Source organism: Oncorhynchus nerka, linkage group LG16, assembly GCF_034236695.1.
Source record: "Oncorhynchus nerka isolate Pitt River linkage group LG16, Oner_Uvic_2.0, whole genome shotgun sequence".
Lineage (NCBI taxonomy): Eukaryota > Metazoa > Chordata > Actinopteri > Salmoniformes > Salmonidae > Oncorhynchus > Oncorhynchus nerka.
Genome location: NC_088411.1, coordinates 31,231,158 through 31,250,486, shown reverse-complemented (window position 1 = coordinate 31,250,486; position 19,329 = coordinate 31,231,158). Strand labels below are relative to the sequence as shown.

Here is a 19,329-nt window from a genome sequence, read left to right as displayed (position 1 = left end):
TTTTGTTTTACTTCACTGTACAGTAGGTGGCGACAATGCACCAGTAGGGTGTAGTCTGCCATTAAACCTCGAAGAAGAAGCATCGTCACCACTTTGTCAAAGATTTTTTATAAATAACCCAAGATAGACCAGAGCCTATCGTTTCCAATGGGAGCAAATTAAGGATAGTGGGTAGAACAAGCAAGGAGATCACGAGCTATTGAGATCCTATTAGCGTGTTCTGGCATTTATTTGCATAATTCCGTTAGGGAACGCCTGTTTTGTGATGTGCGCTTATGCGATAACAAATGTTTTTGTAAACTTTGGCAAAGGGTAAAGTCTACAAAACACAGTTCACTCTGTTTGTTGCAGATTCTAGTTTTGGAAACAGAAAACTGTATGGAGATCAAATGTTTCATCAATCAGGACATTTGCAGAATATCGGTCAAAATCTATTTCCCTTGATAATCTTCTACCACTGCCTGCCACTGGGCTTCCTCTCATCACCATATTTGGTAGTAACTGGAAACGCCAAACGATGCTTCATTTACACATCCGGTGAAATATCTGTCTCGCTGTTCAATGTGTGACTTGACTGCTGAACGGATGAACTGTACGGGTTGCCGTAGCACTCCTCCTGACTGCTGGAAAGATGGCGACAGCGCACACCCGGGCGAGCCCCAATTCTGCAGGCGAAAAAAAATCTTAACAGAAAGACACCTTTCGCCCAGCTTTTGCAAAAGGAAAACGTGCAAACAACTATTAAACTTGCATGGTCATGGGTGGTCCCATGCACCACTAGAACCGAGCATTCCCCGACCTGCTATGGAGCCTCCGGATAATAGCGAACCTAGCAGGTAGGCGAATAATCAGTGCTTCTTCGTGAAAAGAAACTACACAGCCGGGGCTTCGCCTGCTGCCACTTTGTGAGCTGAATGTGACAACCCACGCGGGTCAATTGGCGCGCTTGTGCGTCTAAAGGCAACCTACTGTCACATAGTGGTTTGCGTGCAGTTGCAATGTTTTTGCAGCGTTAAAAGTTGAAAAGTTTTTGGGAGATACATCTGTTCTCTGAAATATAACTTTGCACTGTGTTTCTATGTGTTGTGGAATTATTGGAGGGATGGAGGAAACGCTTACCTTTTGAAAGAGGTAACTAACTATCTTTGACTTGGCATTCGATTTGCAACATCGAAAGGCTGCTACCTAGCAACTTGCTAGGCTAGCTATGTGGCGAACATTACTTTAACGGGTCGTTGAGTTAATTCGGTTTTGTCAGTTGCAAATTAACATTGCTCTTTCTTGCAAAGGCTGGTAGCTATTAGCTTTCGTCAGGATTGTGGAAACATTTTCTATATGTACGGTATGCACGAACTTCAATAGAACTCTATTTGAAACATGAAATGAAATGGAAATGTTTTAATAATTTTCATGAATTGTTAGCCAACGTTAGCTAGCTAGTTATAGTAGCTATCTAACCAGTTAACGTTAGCTAGGCAGTTCGCTAACTTACTACGCTAGGCTCCACGTCATAACTAGTTATATTTGTTGGGGCATGCATTTTATGATAAAGTGTTGTACTTGCAGCCCAAAAAGTAAGAATTCAGTGGCTAGGCTGATATGCTTTTTATTTTAGCAATGACTTGAACTGAGAAGATGGGGAAACTACTCATGTTTTGGAATATATTATTTAGCTTTCCTAGAATTCAAGACTGTTCTCCGCACAGTAGGACAAGCACATAGCTATGTGCTGCCAACACTGGCACATGAACATGATCTCGTTCTAACAACGCTTATGAAGTTTAAAAACCTTTTTGTGGAACATGGTTAGCTTACTAGCTACAATAGACCACCGATTGCTTAGATTGATTGAACATTTATATTATATGCTAAATTACACACCCATTAATTTCGTGCTTGCTGTTGTATGTGTGATCATTATGTAAACATTGCAAATCACCAGGGGGAAAAATATTAATTCCAAGCTTGAGCTAGTAGGTATTAATATTGCAGGATATACAATGATGCCTGCTCTTTGTTCGGGAGATGTTAACTTGTTTCCTGCCTTAAGCTTTTCAGATGCCATTTGTTGTTAACCAGGGATTGCATGTACAGTCAATGTGTATGCTCTGTATTCCACTAGAAAACGGCTTCTGAGTTATTGCTTCCAGCTGATTTTAGTGGAATGTTTTTGTTCTATGTGCTTCTCTTTTGACCCCACACGACGTCATCGGGTTTGTTTGCCCCTGACTCCTGGCGACAGATTCTCTGGAATCCAATGTTATGTCTCTCTCCCTTGAGGCATGCAAGAGTGCCTGGCCTACACTGCACGGGGGACTGAATTTAAATGGATAGAATGATGTTCAGAGTGCTAAAATGTGTTCAATGCTTTAGTGTGGTTCTTGATTGTCTGTGTCATCACTTTGATCATACTGGTTGGCTGTGTTTTCAATCCAAGTCTCATTTGCAAGCACAAGCAGACTTAAATATCTAGTTACTGTACTGCTGCTGTCAGACGAGCCAGGTCCCACATCTCTTTGTGCTCTTTCCAACTCCATTGCACTCATTGTCAAGCTCAACATGGCAGTTAGGTTGTTTTCACACTTGGTCCCTTTCAGGCAAGTTTTGTGAACTCAGTGTGTTTTGTGAATGTTTTTTTTTGTGTGCGGTGTGAACACTCAAATAATTCAGACCCCTCAAAAGAGCCCCAACATGAACCGAACTATCTCGAGAGGTGGTCTTTCTGTTCGCTTGAATTCCATAGTCCTGTTCCCTTTTTTAGGACAACGTGAACACAAAGCTCCCCAGGTTCGCTTGTTGTTCCCCCACACTAGACTACTGCAACACTGTTCCCCCTACCATAAACCCCCACACTAGACTACTGCAACACCTTTCCCCCTACCATAAACCCCCACACTAGACTACTGCAACACCGTTCCCCCTACCATAAACCCCCACACTAGACTACTGCAACACCGTTCCCTCTACCATAAACCCCCACACTAGACTACTGCAACACCGTTCCCCTACCATAAACCCCACACTAGACTACTGCAACACCTTTCCCCTACCATAAACCCCCACACTAGACTACTGCAACACCGTTCCCCTACCATAAACCCCCACACTAGACTACTGCAACACCGTTCCCCCTACCATAAACCCCCACACTAGACTACTGCAACACCTTTCCCCCTACCATAAACCCTCATATTGGTGTCCCAAAAGGGAGAAGATAATGATGTGCAGATTAGCAGGGGGAAAAAAGTGCTGTTCTTAGATATTGATTAGCAATTGTCAAGGATGCACAGAAATTCCCAAGTAAACTCAGCAAAAAAAGAAACATCCTCTCACTGTCAACTGTTCATTTTCAGCAAACTTAACATGTGTAAATATTTGTATGAACATAACAAGATTCAACATCTGAGACATAAACTGAAGAAGTTCTACAGACATGTGACTAACAGAAATTGAATGTGTCCCTGAACTTGGGGGGGTCAAAATCAAAAGTAAGTCAGTATCTGGTGTGGCCACCAGCTGCATTAAGTACTGCAGTGCATCCTCCTCATGGACTGCACCAGATTTGCCCGTTCTTGCAGTGAGATGTTACCCCACTCTTCCACCAAGGCACCTGCAAGTTCCCAGACATTTCTGGGGGGAATGGCCCTCACCCTCCGATCCAACAGGTCCAAACTGTTGCATATACCTGGACTCTGCTTGCACTGAATGCAAGAGAAGTGACACAGTTTCACTAGTTAATATTGCCTGCTAACATGCATTTATTTTAACTAAAATATGCAGGTTTAACAAAATATACTACTGTGTATTAATTTTAAAGGCATTGATGTTTATGGTTAGGAACATTTGTGCAGCCAATGTTCTTTTTTTGCGAATGCACTTTTGTTAATAAATCACCCTTTTGGGAAAGATGAAGTAGGCTGTGATTTGATGATAAATTAACAGGCACCGCATTGATTATATGCAACGCAGGACAAGCTAATTAACCTAGCCCTCAGTCCAGCCTATTGTGGACATTCTGAGCACTGATGGAGGGGTTGTGCGTTCCTGGTGTAACTCGGGCAGTTGTTGTTGCCATCCTGTCCCGCAGGTGTGATGTTCGGATGTACTGATCCTGTGCAGGTGTTACACGTGGTCTTCCACTGCGAGGACGATCAGCTGTCCGTCCTGTCTCCCTGTAGCGCTGTCTTATGCATCTCACATTACAGACAGTGCAATTTATTTCCCTGGCCACATCTGCAGTCCTCATGCCTCCTTGCAGCATGCCTAAGGCACATTCACGCAGATGAGCAGGGACCCTGGGCATCTTTCTTTTGGTGTTTTTCAGAGTCTGTAGAAAGGCCTCTTTAGGGTCCAAAGTTGTCATAACTGTGATCTTAATTGCCTCCTGTCTGTAAGCTGTTAGTGTCTTAACGACCGTTCCACAGGTGCATGTTCATTAATTGTTGATGGTTCATTGAACAAGCATGGGAAACAGTGTTTAAACCCTTTACAATGAGGATCTGTGAAGTTCTTGGGATTTTTACAAATTATCTTTGAAAGACAGGGTCCTGAAAAAGGCACCGTTCTTTTTTTTTCTGAGTTTGTGTAGTTTCTGGTTCAGATTATTTGTTTGCAATATGTGACCCCACTTTATATAGTCTTGTTATTTTTACTGCTGCTCTTTAATTACTTGTTACTTTTTAAAAATCTGTATTTTATTGTTTAACTGCATTGTTGGTTAGGGGCTCGTAAGTAAGCATTTCACTAAGGTGTACCTGTTGTATTCGGCGCATGTGATGAACAGAAATTTGATTTGATCTTTAAGACTTTTGTTCGATTGTGGTTTTTGAATAGTGTGAGAAGACGATGTATTTGGTGAGAATCACAACATACTGTATGGTACAAAATCTGTTATAGCTCTTAAAGGGCAGTAACCGATATTGGGTTTACATTTGTCAATTATAACATTATTTAATCAGCAGTTATTCTTCTGCTATTTATTATTTTACAATATTTACATGTTTATAGTATCTTCTGATTTACAATTGTCTCATATTTGAACTAAATGCAATCTATTAGCTTCCAAAATGTAAGTTGGTATATCTAGCTGTCCGATAATACGTTCTGATGAAATGGCTTTGAACTGTCAAAAGAGCTGAGTCCTCATTCAAACCAATGGCAGTGTGAATACAAAGAAAATTGAGTTCTTTAGCTCGAGAGTTTACCCGAGAGTTCACTTTAACCTCTTGCCTCTACTTGGGACGCTTGCGTCCCAACTAGAGCTCTGGAAATGCAAATGCGCTACGCTAAATGCTAATAGTATTAGTTAAAACTCAAAAGTTCATTAAAATACACATGCAGGGTATCAAATTAAAGCTACACTCGTTGTGAATCCAGGCAACAAGTCCGATTTTTAAAATGCTTTTCGGCGACAGCATGAGAAGCTATTATCTGATAGCATGCACCAATCCACTACAACAGAAAAGCACAGCAGGGGACGTAAACAAAATAATTAGCATTTCGGCGTTACACAAACCGCACAATAAAATAGAAAACAGTCATTACCTTTCACCATCTTCTTTGTTGGCACTCCTAGATGTCCCATAAACACTATTGGGTCTTTATTTCGATTAAATCGGGCCATATAAAGCCAAGATATCGTTATATGTAGACTGTGTGATAAACGAAAAAAACAGCGATTTCACAACGTAACGTCATTTTTTAAAATTCAAAAAGTAGACGATAAACTTTCACAAAACACTTCGAAATACGTTTGTAATGCTACTTTAGGTATTAGTAAACGTTAATAAGCGATAAAAATCATCCATAGGCGATGTAAAAATCATTAGCTGTCATCTTGGAAAAAATTTCACGAGAGAGCTCTTCCGGAATGATCTGGGCGGAGACCGGAGGTAAGTGGTGCCCCTGTTTCGGTTCAACCAAGAATCAAAGATGATTCAATTCACAAGACTAGACAACATGGGGATGCTGTGGGAGTTGAATGCTCGGTCTTATCTAATTCGGCTCACTGTTAACAATTGCTGGAAGTGGCGCAAGGATATTTATTTCCATTTTCTGTGATCAGGTTTTCCTGCGCTTTCCGATGGTAACGCACGTTATGTAATAGCCACAGTCGTGATTTAACCAGTTTTAAAAACGTCCGAGGGTTTCCTATCCACACATTCTAACCATATGAACGTACTATATTCCTGGCATGAGTAGCAGGGCGCTGAAATGTTGCGCGATTTTTAACAAAATGTTCAAAAAAGTAGAGGGTAGGAGCAACTAGTTAAAGAGGACTCCAATCGGTTCTTCTAAAGAGGGAATAGGGTGACATTTTGGTATGTAGAGTAAGCATACCCATTAAGCCCACTTCCATCTTTGGATTCAAGTAAACTAGAAAACAAATATTTTCTGCTGTTTCAACTAATTCAAATGGTTATCTACAACTTTTTACAATTTTAAGCCAATCAGATGTTTTAAGTTATTGACAATTTCAAAGCTGCAAAAAAAACAAAAAAAACAATTGGCATTGAGGCTACCCTCCGATAAACATTTTTAGTACCTTCTCAAGTGATCATACTTTATCTAAAATGAAGATATTCATGTGCTAATGTAAAAACATGACAGCATATTTCATGAGCATTCATTACTTTTTCTTGCCAATTGAAAATAGTTTTCCCCATGCAAGCAGTTGTGCCGTCATGTCAGTCTCACAGTACCAACACCACTCAGTGAATAGATTTCAGGGATTTTTGAATGCTTTTCTAATTTCACTGTTAAATGAACGTTGTATTGCTATACATACATTTTTGTTAAATTTGACATTTATCTCAGGTGGGCTTAAAGGGTACAGTATGTAAATGACAAAGCAATATCATTAAATATGATCAATCCTAACTTTGCATAATATTGTAGTCTAGTGAATCTTTATTAGAGGTCGACCGATTATGATTTTTCAACGCCGATACCGATTATTGGAGGACCAAAAAAGCCAATACCGATTTAATCGGCCGTTTTTTAAATAAAATAAAAATTTATTTGTAATGACACTTATCTTAATGTAATACATCAATAAAATCTATTTAGCCTCAAATAAATAATGAAACATGCTCAATTTGGTTTAAATAATGCAAAAACAAACTGTTGGAGAAGAAAGTAAAAGTGCAATATGTGCTATGTAAGAAAGCTAACGTTTCAGTTCCTTGCTCAGAACATGAAAGCTGGTGGTTCCTTTTAACATGAGTCTTCAATATTCCCAGGTAAGAAAGTTTTGGGTTGTAGTTATTATAGGAATTTTAGGACTATTTCCCTCTATACCATTTGTATTTCCTTAACCTTTGACTATTGGATGTTCTTATAGGCACTTTAGTATTGCCATTGTAACAGTATAGCCTCCGTCCCTCTCCTCGCTCCTCCCTGGGCTCGAACCAGCAACACAACGACAACAGCCACCACATCGAAGCAGCGTTACCCATGCAGAGCAAGGGAAACAACCACCCCAAGGCTCAGAGCGAGTGAAGTTTGAAACGCTATTAGCGAGCACTAACTAGCCAGCCATTTCATTTCGGTCACACCAGCCTCATCTCGGGAGTTGATAGGTTTGAAGTCATAAACAGTGCAATGCTTGACGCACAACAAAGAGCTGCTGGCAAAATGCACAAGTGCTGTTTGAATGAATGTTTACGTGCCTGCTTCTGCCTACCACCGCTCAGTCAGATACTTGTATGCTCAGTCAGATTATATGCAACACAGGACACACTAGATAATATCTAGTAATATCAACCATGTGTAGTTAACTAGTTGCTCCTACCCTCTACTTTTTTGAACATTTTGTTAAAAATCGCGCAACATTTCAGCGCCCTGCTACTCATGCCAGGAATATAGTACGTTCATATGGTTAGAATGTGTGTATAGGAAACCCTCGGACGTTTTTAAAACTGGTTAAATCACCACTGTGGCTATTACATAACGTGCGTTACATCGGAAAGCGCAGGAAAACCTGATCACAGAAAATGGAAATAAATATCATTGCGCCACTTCCAGCAATTGTTAACAGTGAGCCGAATTAGATAAGACCGAGCATTCAACTCCCACAGCATCCCCATGCAGTCGAGTATCTTGTGAATTTAATCCTCTTTGATTCTTGGTTGAACCGAAAGAGGGGCACGACGTACCTCAGTCTCCGCCCAGATCATTCCGGAAGAGCTCTCTCCTGAAATTTTTTCCAAGACGACAGCTAATGAATGTACATCGCCTACGGATGATTTTTATCGCTTATTAACGTTTACTAATACCTAAAGTAGCATTACAAACGTATTTCGAAGTGTTTTGTGAAAGTTTATCGTCTACTTTTTGAATTTTAAAAAATGACGTTACGTTGTGAAATCGCTGTTTTTTTCGTTTATCACACAGTCTACATATAACGATATCTTGGCTTTATATGGCCCGATTTAATCGAAATAAAGACCCAATAGTGTTTATGGGACATCTAGGAGTGCCAACAAAGAAGATGGTGAAAGGTAATGACTGTTTTCTATTTTATTGTGCGGTTTGTGTAACGCCGAAATGCTAATTATTTTGTTTACGTCCCCTGCTGTGCTTTTCTGTTGTAGTGTATTGGTGCATGCTATCAGATAATAGCTTCTCATGCTGTCGCCGAAAAGCATTTTAAAAATCGGACTTGTTGCCTGGATTCACAACGAGTGTAGCTTTAATTTGATACCCTGCATGTGTATTTTAATGAACTTTTGAGTTTTAACTAATACTATTAGCATTTAGCGTAGCGCATTTGCATTTCCAGAGCTCTAGTTGGGACGCAAGCGTCCCAGGTAGAGGTAAGAGGTTAACTAGTGATTATGATTGTTTTTTTATAAGATAAGTTTAATGCTAGCTAGCAACTTACCTTGGCTTACTGCATTTGCGTAACAGGCAGTCAGTCTCCTTATGGAGTGCAACGAGAGAGAGGCAGGTCGTTATTGAGTTGGACTAGTTAACTGTAAGGTTGCAAGATTTGATCCCCCGAGCTGACAAGTTGAAAATCTGTCTTTCTGCCCCTGAACAAGGCAGTTAAACCCACCGTTCCTAGGCCGTCATTGAAAATAAGAATGTGTTCTTAACTGACTTGCCTAGTTAAAGATTAAATAAAGGTGTGGGAAAAAATCGGCAAATCGCCGCTCAAAAATACAGATTTCCGATTGTTATGAAAACTTGAAATCGGCCCTATTTAATCGGTCGACCTCTAATCTTTATACCCCCAAACCATTGGTTTCAAATATTTTATGAGTAGACTTTGCTATTCTCTTCTTCAACAAATCACTGTTGCTCCAATTAAGGCCAGTATGCATTGAAACTCTAGGATAATTTGATATCCCTAATATTCAATCAACATGAGCATAAATTATTTTTGTTCAGATTTTAAGTAGATTTAAAACACACAAACTACCATTATGCATATGGTGCATCTACCCATGGTGCCTTTACCAAGATTCGAAACAATTAGCAATCATTGTGCTCAGAATGTTGATGCAGAAATATAGGGTTGAGGGATATCAGAGAAACAAAAACCTACAGGTGGTGGATAAAAATGCAAAGAAGACTATTGGGAGACTACTCCTGTCTTTCATTCATCCAGGTGAATCTGTTTGGTCCACCTGTACTTTATTTAATACACAGAGTGGGAGATTGAAACTGTCTTCAGATATGCCTTAGGAAGATGAGTTGTACTAATTAACAAGAATAGCAGTACTGCAAATGTGAATTAGCTTTCAGATAATTCCTAAAGTGGTGTTCTGGTCTTTGTTGCATGGCTTCTTATCCACAGAGGGCCAGTGTGGGTGCAGGTTTGTGTTCTAAGCAATAACACACCTGACTCGACTAATGTCTTGATTGAAGTCTGATTAGTTGAATCAGGCGTGTACTGGTCAGCAAGAACAAAAGCCCAAGTTCACTTTGTTCTCTGTGGATACAATTGGACACCCCCTGTTTTAAGTGCTACTTTCATGATGAATAGCAATGATCATTTTATTTTAGGGGTGATTCATATAATGTAATTTTATATAAGAAGTGTCAGTTTGTAAGTTTTCAACATTGAATGTTTAAGAGGTGGGCGTATTTGGAACACCCATGGGTTTAAGGCGTACAGTCAGAACCCATTAAGCCCAGTCCGGACTTCTCACACATTTATTAAAACACGTAAGTAAAGTCATAACTTCAAGAGATTTAAATGTTTGTCTCATTAAAACATGAGATTAATCTTTCATTTTATATCCACTTTTCTAACATACTGCTCTCATTTTTGTAAGAAATGTCAACTCAGATTTTGGTGGGCTTAATAGGTATACTTACCCTGCTCATGGTTATGCAGCTGCAGCGTATGGGTGGGGACTGGGGAACTTGAAGTTCCTCTCTTCCAGGAATCAGTTTGTGCACTGCAGGCTCATTGTATTTTTGTCCTAACTCATTTGCTGCATCCCACATTGCTCCCTATTACCCTTATAGTGCACTACTCTGGTCAAAAGCAGTGCACTATATAGGGAATAGGGTGACATTTTGGACTAAGACATAAACATGCCCTGCAGGCAAGGCACTTACTGGAGGGCCCTCTGGTTTTGACCAATGTTTTTCCGGAAAAGCGGGGGAAACCTCAAAGGCTGGAACTGGGATTGCTTTGGGCTTGAATATTATAGCAATGATGTCATATTGTCAATAGTAGAGTTCCAAGTTCCAACAAAGCTGCCCTCTCCTCCCCCCTCTAGAGTCCCTGGCTGCATCCCAAATGGGGAAATGTCACCCGATTCCCTTTAGGTCCTGTTCAAAAGTAGTGCACTATGTAGGGAATAGGGTGCCCTTTGGGACGCAACCCCCTCTCTGTTTGGCATGTGCAGAACATAGAGGGAGAGAGACAAACAAACAACAAGGAACATGATTGTGCAACACTGTCTGCCTGCTCGAGTTAAGGTCACCCCTGTCGCTGACTGTGTAAGACAAGATGATTTGCAAACATGTTTAAAAATGCATGCACAGCACTCACTAACTTCTCATGCCAACCATTGCAAGGAGGAACAGGACAGATCTTTTGTCAGAGCTTTCTTGCTATTTGGCAAGTAACATTCAGGCACTCTCGCATGCATTCCAGGGATTTCAGGATGTGGTGTAGTCCTGCGTAGAGGAGAGGATAGTAGCCTCATTGCCCGAAGCATGAGGAACCTGTGGCTAGAACTCATTAATGCAACACACTGGAACCCCCCAGGCTAGCACTCATAAACTTTGGCTGACACTTGGTATTTTTTAAATTATCTCACCATCTCACTCTCGCTATTTCTTTCTTTCTTGTGTCTCTCTCTTTAACCCTATCTGTCTCTCTCTCATAAACAGCTGCTGCACCTGTTTGTGCATGTGTGAAAAAGACTGGTTGCGTGTCATGCCACCATGTTATTCAGGCCATCATCATTACATGATTGTCTGTTTACATTGTGCCTTGGCTAGCACAGGTCGGTGTTAGCGGGTAGGGCAAGCTTTCCATAGTTTTACTTTAATTATCGTATTGTCTGCCAAGGCTGTGGTTGCAGGATGTTGACTAGGCCTAGCTCTGGATGGACTTGGGTTGTAAGTGTACTAATGTTTTTGTGTTGTGAGTCCAGAGGATGCACAGTTTAGACCCTCTGTTCTCCCATGGATCTAAAGCAGCGGCAGGGCATTCCAATCCAGGCCGTGCTGTTCTAGATTAACAGCTGGTCTCAGGGGTTGCAGTGTTCTGTTTCAGTGTTGTCATAAGTATTGCGCAGCATGTAGCACACAAATGATGACTGTTCCTTTTTGCAAAATGATTTTGCCCAGGGTTCAAGCTCATTCTTCATGTTATCCAAACATGTAGTGTGTGTGTGCACTGCATGCATGCACAGGTGTGGGGCTGTGCTGTGCACTGTGTGTTTGGGGTCCAATGTGTCTGTCCGGGTGGCATCAGTCACACTGTTTCCTGAGCAGGGTGGGGTCAGGTTTGTCCTGTTCTGTTTTCTTTTTGTTGTATTATTTTCCTTTTGGTTCAGATTCTGCTGTCATTCTGCTGGTTTTTACAGAGAATGATGTTGAGGAGCTACAGATGCATGCAACAAAGGAATAGTAATAGCATAGGTAACTTGCATAGAATAAAAAAAGAAAAGCTCAATTGCACCCTTCAGTCTAGAGGTCGACCGATTTTAAATCGGAATGGCCGATTTTAATTAGGGCCGATTTCAAGTTTTCATAACAAACGGTCATGTTGGATGCAGATTTTGCCTTTTTTTTTTTACATATTTTTGAACGTTTTATTTAAACTTTATTTAACTAGGCAAGTCAGTTAAGAACACATTCTTATTTTCAATGACGGCCTAGGAACGGTGGGTTAACTGCCTTGTTCAGGGGCAGAACGACAGATCTTTACCTTGTCAGCTCAGGGATTCAATCTTGCAACCTTACGGTTAACTAGTCCAACGCTCTAACCACCTGCCTCACGAGGAGCCCGCCTGTTACGAGATTGCAGTAAGAAGCCAAGGTAAGTTGCTAGCTAGCATTAAACATCTCATAAAAACAATCAATCATAATCACTAGTTATAACTACACATGGTTGATATTACTAGTTTATCTAGCGTGTCCTGCGTTGCATATAATAGATGCAGTGCGCATTCGCTGAAAAAGGACTGTCGTTGCTCCAACATGTACCTAACCATAAACACCAATGCCTTTCTTAAAATCTGTGCACAGAAGTATATATATTTTTAAACCTGCATATTTAGCTAAAAGAAATCCAGGTTAGCAGGCAATCTTAACCAGGTGAAATTGTGTCACTTCTCTGGCGTTCATTGCACGCAGAGTCAGGGTATATGCAACAGTTTGGGCCGCCTGGCTCATTGCAAACTAATTTGCCAGAATTGTACGTAATTATGACATAACATTGAAGGTTGTGCAATGCAACAGGAATATTTAGACTGCTGGATGCCACCCGTTAGATAAAATACGGAACTGTTCCGTATTTCACTGAAAGAATAAACGTCTTGTTTTCGAAATGATAGTTTCCGGATTTGACCATATTAATGACCTACGACTCGTATTTCTGTGTTATTATAATTAATTTGATAGCGCAGTCTGACTGAGCGGCGGTAGGCAGCAGCAGGCTCATAAGCATTCATTCAAACAGCACTTTCCTGTGTTTGCCAGCAGCTCTTCAATGCTCCAAGCTTTTTTTGTTGCATTGCCTACAGTCGGAAAGGAAAGGCAGCGTGCACACCAAATAGATGCATGAGTTGTGACTGTCTGAAAAGTAGAGGCCTAGCCAGGCATATCACTATTTCAAAATTCAATCACGGGAATACATAGTTTGGAAAGCAAATGGCTATTGCTGTTTATTTTTTAAATTTATTTTATTTCACCTTTATTTAACCAGGTAGGCTAGTTGAGAACAGGTTCTCATTTGCAACTGTAAAGAGAAGACAATGAAAATATTAATGTCTTTTAGTATCAAAATTCTCATTTGAATTGCGCGAACAACACTAGGTCTATAGCCTACAGTATCTTACTGGCACCAGTGGAGAGCATCAGCTATGTCCCCGGTCAGTGCTATTAAGTTTGTTTTTAGACTATTTCCTCCTCCAGCTTTAGATGAATGTCATATTTTATTTGTCTCCCCTTTTTGTAGGCCAATTTATATGGACATTTTTATTGATCTGTTTGTCAGTGTCTGCAGAGTAGGCTAACCTATAATTTGTCTTATTTAAATCATGTTCTGTTTAATGTATCCAGCCATAAAGTGTAGAATAGTTTTGCATGAAATGTGTTTTTCCTATGCAAAGAGAAGTGTATCTGATATAGTCTGTAAACCAGGCGCTGAAGGTTCTTAACTGGTTTTGAACCAGATTGTCTGTCTTGGCCCAATATTCGCATCGCAAAAAATATTCTGGAAAAAATGTTTTTATGCTATATTGATAGTAAATGTAGCAATTATATGACAAGGGAACAACATTCCCACCTTTCATTGTTAATTAAATGTTTCCCATATTCTTGATTAAGAATGTTAATAAACTCACTGGTTTGAAACTACAAAATCAACTAAAAATAGCTCGGTTAATAACTCTATTGAAGAATTAAATGTCAGATTAAATTATTAATGATTATTTCTATACATCTTCTACCTGGTTTAAGTTCAGACTGCGTTTCTTTTTTTCCATAAATATATTGTTTTACACCTGCAACCCATTCAAAACCTCCGGTCGTGACCTACAAGTTGAGACTGCTCTACGCTTTTTAAAATGTACTCAGCCATATATGCAAGTCTTTTAATTTTTTTTGTGAACGGTGATAGTTTAGCCTAAATAATATAACAATCACTATCCACTCTACTCGGCCTACTATTTGTAATGTGATATCTTACATACTCTTTAAGACTGCAAATGTGGTGATGGTGCATTTTTTATGGTGAAAATGTGATTTTCCCCAACTGGAAACTCATGCGCTGCCCTATGCATAAGCTAGTGATTTTGCTGTTTGTTAGTTGTCTTGTTGGCTGAGGAAAAGTAAATGTGGACAGTAAATCTTCAAAGTGCGCAGTAATGGCGTACGTCATTTCATCTTCGACGCATGTTCTTTAATATGAGTTACCGTAATCTAAATGTGATTTCTGTCCTTCTGAGCACTGTGGGTAGATGCCCTGTCTCAACGCAGCTTTGAAATGTGAGGAGAGGGTCCTGGCACCAAAATCATTTGGATGGACTCCATCATTCCTGTAGAGCAGTGGTTCCCAAATGTCTTATAGTCCCGTACCCCTTCAAACATTCAACCGCCAGCTGCGTACCCCCTCTAGCACGAGGGTCAGCGCCACACACTATCCGACACATTTTTTTTAAACATAAGAATGAGTGTGAATTTGTCACAACCCAGCTCGTGAGAAGTGACAAAGAGCTCTTATAGGACCAGGGCACAAATAAAAATATAATTTAGCTCTATATTTAGTCATCTTGCATATAAAAGCTCATTTGTTCATCAAATTGTGAATAATGCACCACAGGTTAATGAGAAGGGTGTGCTTGAAAGGATGCACATAACCCAATGTTGGGTTGTATTGGAGAGAGTCTGTCTTAAATCATTTTCCACACACAGTCTGTGCCTGTATTTAGTTTTCATGCTAGTGAGGGGGAAGAATACACTCTCATATTGGTACGTGGTTGCAAAGGGCGTCTGTCTTAACTTATTGATACACCCACCCTGTTAGCGGGATCATTTTCGTCAACCACCGCTTAATTGCAGAGCGCCAAATTCTAATTAACCTCTAGCGTCGAGCAATCCCGTATCCGGGGGAGCGTAATCATAGCCTCAAGCTCATTACCATAACGCAACGTTTCCTGTTCATGAAAATCGCAAATGAAATGAAATAAATATATTTAGCAAGCTTAGCCTTTTGTTAACAACACTGTCATCTCAGATTTTCAAAATATGCTTTAACCAAAGCTACACAAGCATTTGTGTAAGAGTATTGATAGCCTAGCATAGCATTAAGCCTAGCATTCAGCAGACAACATTTTCACAAACAAGAAAAGCATTCAAATAAAATAATTTACCTTTGAAGAACTGCGGATGTTTTCAATGACGAGACTCTCAGTTAGATAGCAAATGTTCATTTTTTTCCAAAAATATTATTTGTGTAAGAGAAATAGCTCCGTTTTGTTCATCACGTTTGGCTAAGAAAAAAACCCGAAAATTCAGTCAACACAACGCCAAACTTTTTTAGCTCCATAATATCGACAAACAAGGCAAACGTTGTTTAGAATCAATCCTCAAGGTGTTTTTCACAATTCTATTCGATGAAAAATCATTCCTGGCAGTCGGTTTCTCATCCGAGGCAAACGGAAAAATACTGCAGCTGGAGATTACACAATAATTGCGACGGAGGACACCAAGCGACCACCTGGTAGATGTAGTCTCTTATGGTCAATCTTCCAATGATATGCCTACAAATAAGTCACAATGCTGCAGACTCCTTGGGGAACACGTGGAAAAGGTAAGCTGACTCCTAGCTCCTCCACAGCCATATAAGGAGTCATTGCCATGAGGCGGTTTCAAAAAATGCGGCACTTCCTGATTGTAATTTTTATCTGTTTTTTTTTCTGTAACATCAGTTCTGTGGCACTCACAGACAATATCTTTGCAGTTTTGGAAACGTCAGTGTTTTCTTTCCAAAGCTGTCAATTATATGCATAGTCGCGCATCTTTTCGTGACAAAATATCTAGGTTAAAACGAACGTTTTTCATCAAAAAATTAAAATAGCGCCCCCTATATCCAAGAAGTTAAATGACTAAATATTTAATTTTCATGAAATCACAAGTGCAATATAGCAAAACACAGCTTAGCTTGTTGTTAATCCACCTGGTGTCAGATTTCAATAAAGCTTTTTGGCGAAAGCATACCAACCGTTTATGTAAGCACATCTCTATCAGTAGACAAAATATTGCAAACAGCTAGCAGCCAAGTAGATTGGTCACGAATGTCAGAAAAGCAATAAATTAAATCGCTTACCTTTGATCTTCGGATGTTTGCACTCACGAGACTCCCAGTTACACAATACATGTTCCTTTTGTTCCATAAATATGTATTTTTAAATCCAAAATACCTCCATATGGTTGACGCGTTATGTTCAGAAATGTTCGTAGAAACACTTCAAACGTTTTTTCTAATCAATCCTCAGGTTGTTTTTACAATATAATGGATAATATATCAACCGGGAAAATAGCTTTTTCAATAGTAGAGAGTGAGAGAATGGTTGCACCAAGCTGTTGCGCATACAAAACGCTGCTGACACCCAGCCATACAATGACGCGATGTGATCTTTCTCGCTCATTTTTCAAAAAGCCTGAAACTGTCTAGACTGTTCACGCCATGGGAAAAGGAATCTGGTTGATATCCCTTTAAATGGAGCGAAGGCAGGCATGGAACATGGAGCTTTCAAAATAGAAGCCACGTCCTGGTTTGATTTTTCCTCAGGTTTTCGCCTGCAATATCAGTTCTGTTATACTCAGACAATATTTTGACAGCTTTGGAAACTTTGGTGTTTTCTATCCTAATCTGACAATTATATATTCATATTCTAGATTCTGAGCCGGAGAAATAGGCAGTTTAATTTGGGTACGTTTTTCATCCAAATATCAAAATACTGCCCCCTACACTCAAGAGGTTTTAACAGCGTGATTTGCCAAGGCAGGACACTCTGAGCACAGCCGTACCCAGATATCTGTCAGTGGCTTCTGATATAAATTTTCACAGAACCGCTTGTTGCAATTTTGATGAGGCTCTCTTCAGATATCGGTAAGTGGACTGGAGGCAGGGCGTGACAGGGATAACGAATACAGTTGTGTGTGTGTCGTCCGTTTCGGGAAAGTACAGTGGGGCAAAAAAGTATTTAGTCAGCCACCAATTGTGCAAGTTCTCCCACTTAAAAAGGGAGGCCTGTAATTTTCATCATAGGTACACTTCAACTATGACAGACAAAATGAGAGAAAAAAATCCAGAAAATCACATTGTAGGATTTTTAATGAATTTATATGCAAATTATGGTGGAAAATAAGTATTTGGTCACCTACAAACAAGCAAGATTTCTGGCTCTCACAGACCTGTAACTTCTTTAACCTCTAGTGACACCCCATCCCGTGAACAGGACTAATTAGCATAACGCAACGGACATAAATCTTCCTATTCATGAAAATCACAAGTGAAATATATTGGAACACAGCTTAGCCTTTTGTTAATCACCCTGTCATCTCAGATTTTCAAAATATGCTTTACAGCCAAAGCTAGACAAGCAATTGTAAGTTTATCGATAGCATAGCATTATGCCTTGCTAGCGGCAGGCAACCTTGTCACGAAAATCAGAAAAGCAATCAAATTAAATCGTTTACCTTTGAACTTCGGATGTTTTCACTCACGAGACTCCCAGGTAGATAGCCAAAGTTCATTTTTTCCCCCAAATATTATTTTTGTAGGCGAAATAGCTCCGTTTGTTCTTCACGTTTGGCTGAGAAATCGACCGGAAATTGCGGTCACGACAACCCCGAAAAATATTCCAATTTAGCTCCATACAATCGACAGAAACATGGCAAACGTTGTTTAGAATATCTATTCGATAATATATCCACCGGGACAACTGATTTCTCAGAAGCGATTGGAACAATGGCTACCTCTGTACTTTACGCCAGATTTTCTCCGGGAGCATCATGTGACTACTTGCGCAATGTAGCCCCCTACGGGTATTCTTCAACATAAATGCGTAAAACTACGTCACAATGCTCTAGACACCTTGGAATACGTAGAAAGCGTAAGCTGGTTCATAGCCCATTCACAGCTCAATGGGGACTCATTGGCATGCAGCGCTTTCAAAATATGGGGCACTTCCGGATTGGATTTTTCTCAGGCTTTCGCCTGCAAAATAAGTTCTGTTATACTCAGACAATATCTTTACAGTTTTGCAAACGATAGTGTTTTCTATCCAAAGCTGTCAATTATATGCATATTCTAGCATCTTGTCCTGACAAAATATCCCATTTTAAACGGGAACATTTTTTTCCAAAAATGAAAATACTGCCCCTAGAGTCGCAACAGCAGGTTAAGAGGCTCCTCTGTCCTCCACTCGTTACCTGTATTAGTGGCACCTGTTTGAACTTGTTATCAGTATAAAGGACACCTGTCCACAACCTCAAACAGTCACACTCCAAACTCTACTATGGCCAAGACCAAAGAGCTGTCAAAGGACACCAGAAACAAAATTGTAGACCTGCACCAGGCTGGGAAGACTGAATCTGCAATAGGTAAGCAGCTTGGTTTGAAGAAATCAACTGTGGGAGCAATTATTAGGAAATGGAAGACATACAAGACCACTGATCATTTCCCTCGATCTGGGGCTCCACGCAAGATCTCACCCCGTGGGGTCAAAATGATCACAAGAACGTTGAGCAAAAATCCCAGAACCAAACGGGGGGACCTAGTGAATGACCTGCAGAGAGCTGGGACCAAAGTAACAAAGCTTAAATCAAATCAAATGTATTTATATAGCCCTTCGTACATCAGCTGATATCTCAAAGTGCTGTACAGAAACCCAGCCTAAAACCCCAAACAGCAAGCAATGCAGGTGTAGAAGCACGGTGGCTAGGAAAAACTCCCTAGAAAGGCCAAAACCTAGGAAGAAACCTAGAGAGGAACCAGGCTATGTGGGGTGGCCAGTCCTCTTCTGGCTGTGCCGGGTGGAGATTATAACAGAACATGGCCAAGATGTTCAAATGTTCATAAATGACCAGCATGGTCGTATAATAGTAAGGCAGAACAGTTGAAACTGG

General features: G+C 40.2%; 1 protein-coding gene across 3 annotated transcripts in view; it reads left to right on the top strand.

Moving 5' to 3' along the window:
* The first annotated feature begins 561 nt into the window (after positions 1–561).
* LOC115144388 (mitogen-activated protein kinase kinase kinase 4-like) overlaps positions 562–19,329 on the top strand; it is a 101,220-nt gene continuing 82,452 nt past the window's right edge. The window contains exon 1 of one of the 3 annotated variants that reach the window (XM_029685397.2): positions 562–836. In XM_029685397.2, coding sequence (XP_029541257.2) covers positions 562–836 — 275 coding nt within the window. Of the gene's footprint in view, positions 837–957; positions 1,132–19,329 lie in introns of those variants that run through there. The other 2 variants (XM_029685398.2, XM_029685399.2) reach the window with 2 other exon arrangements.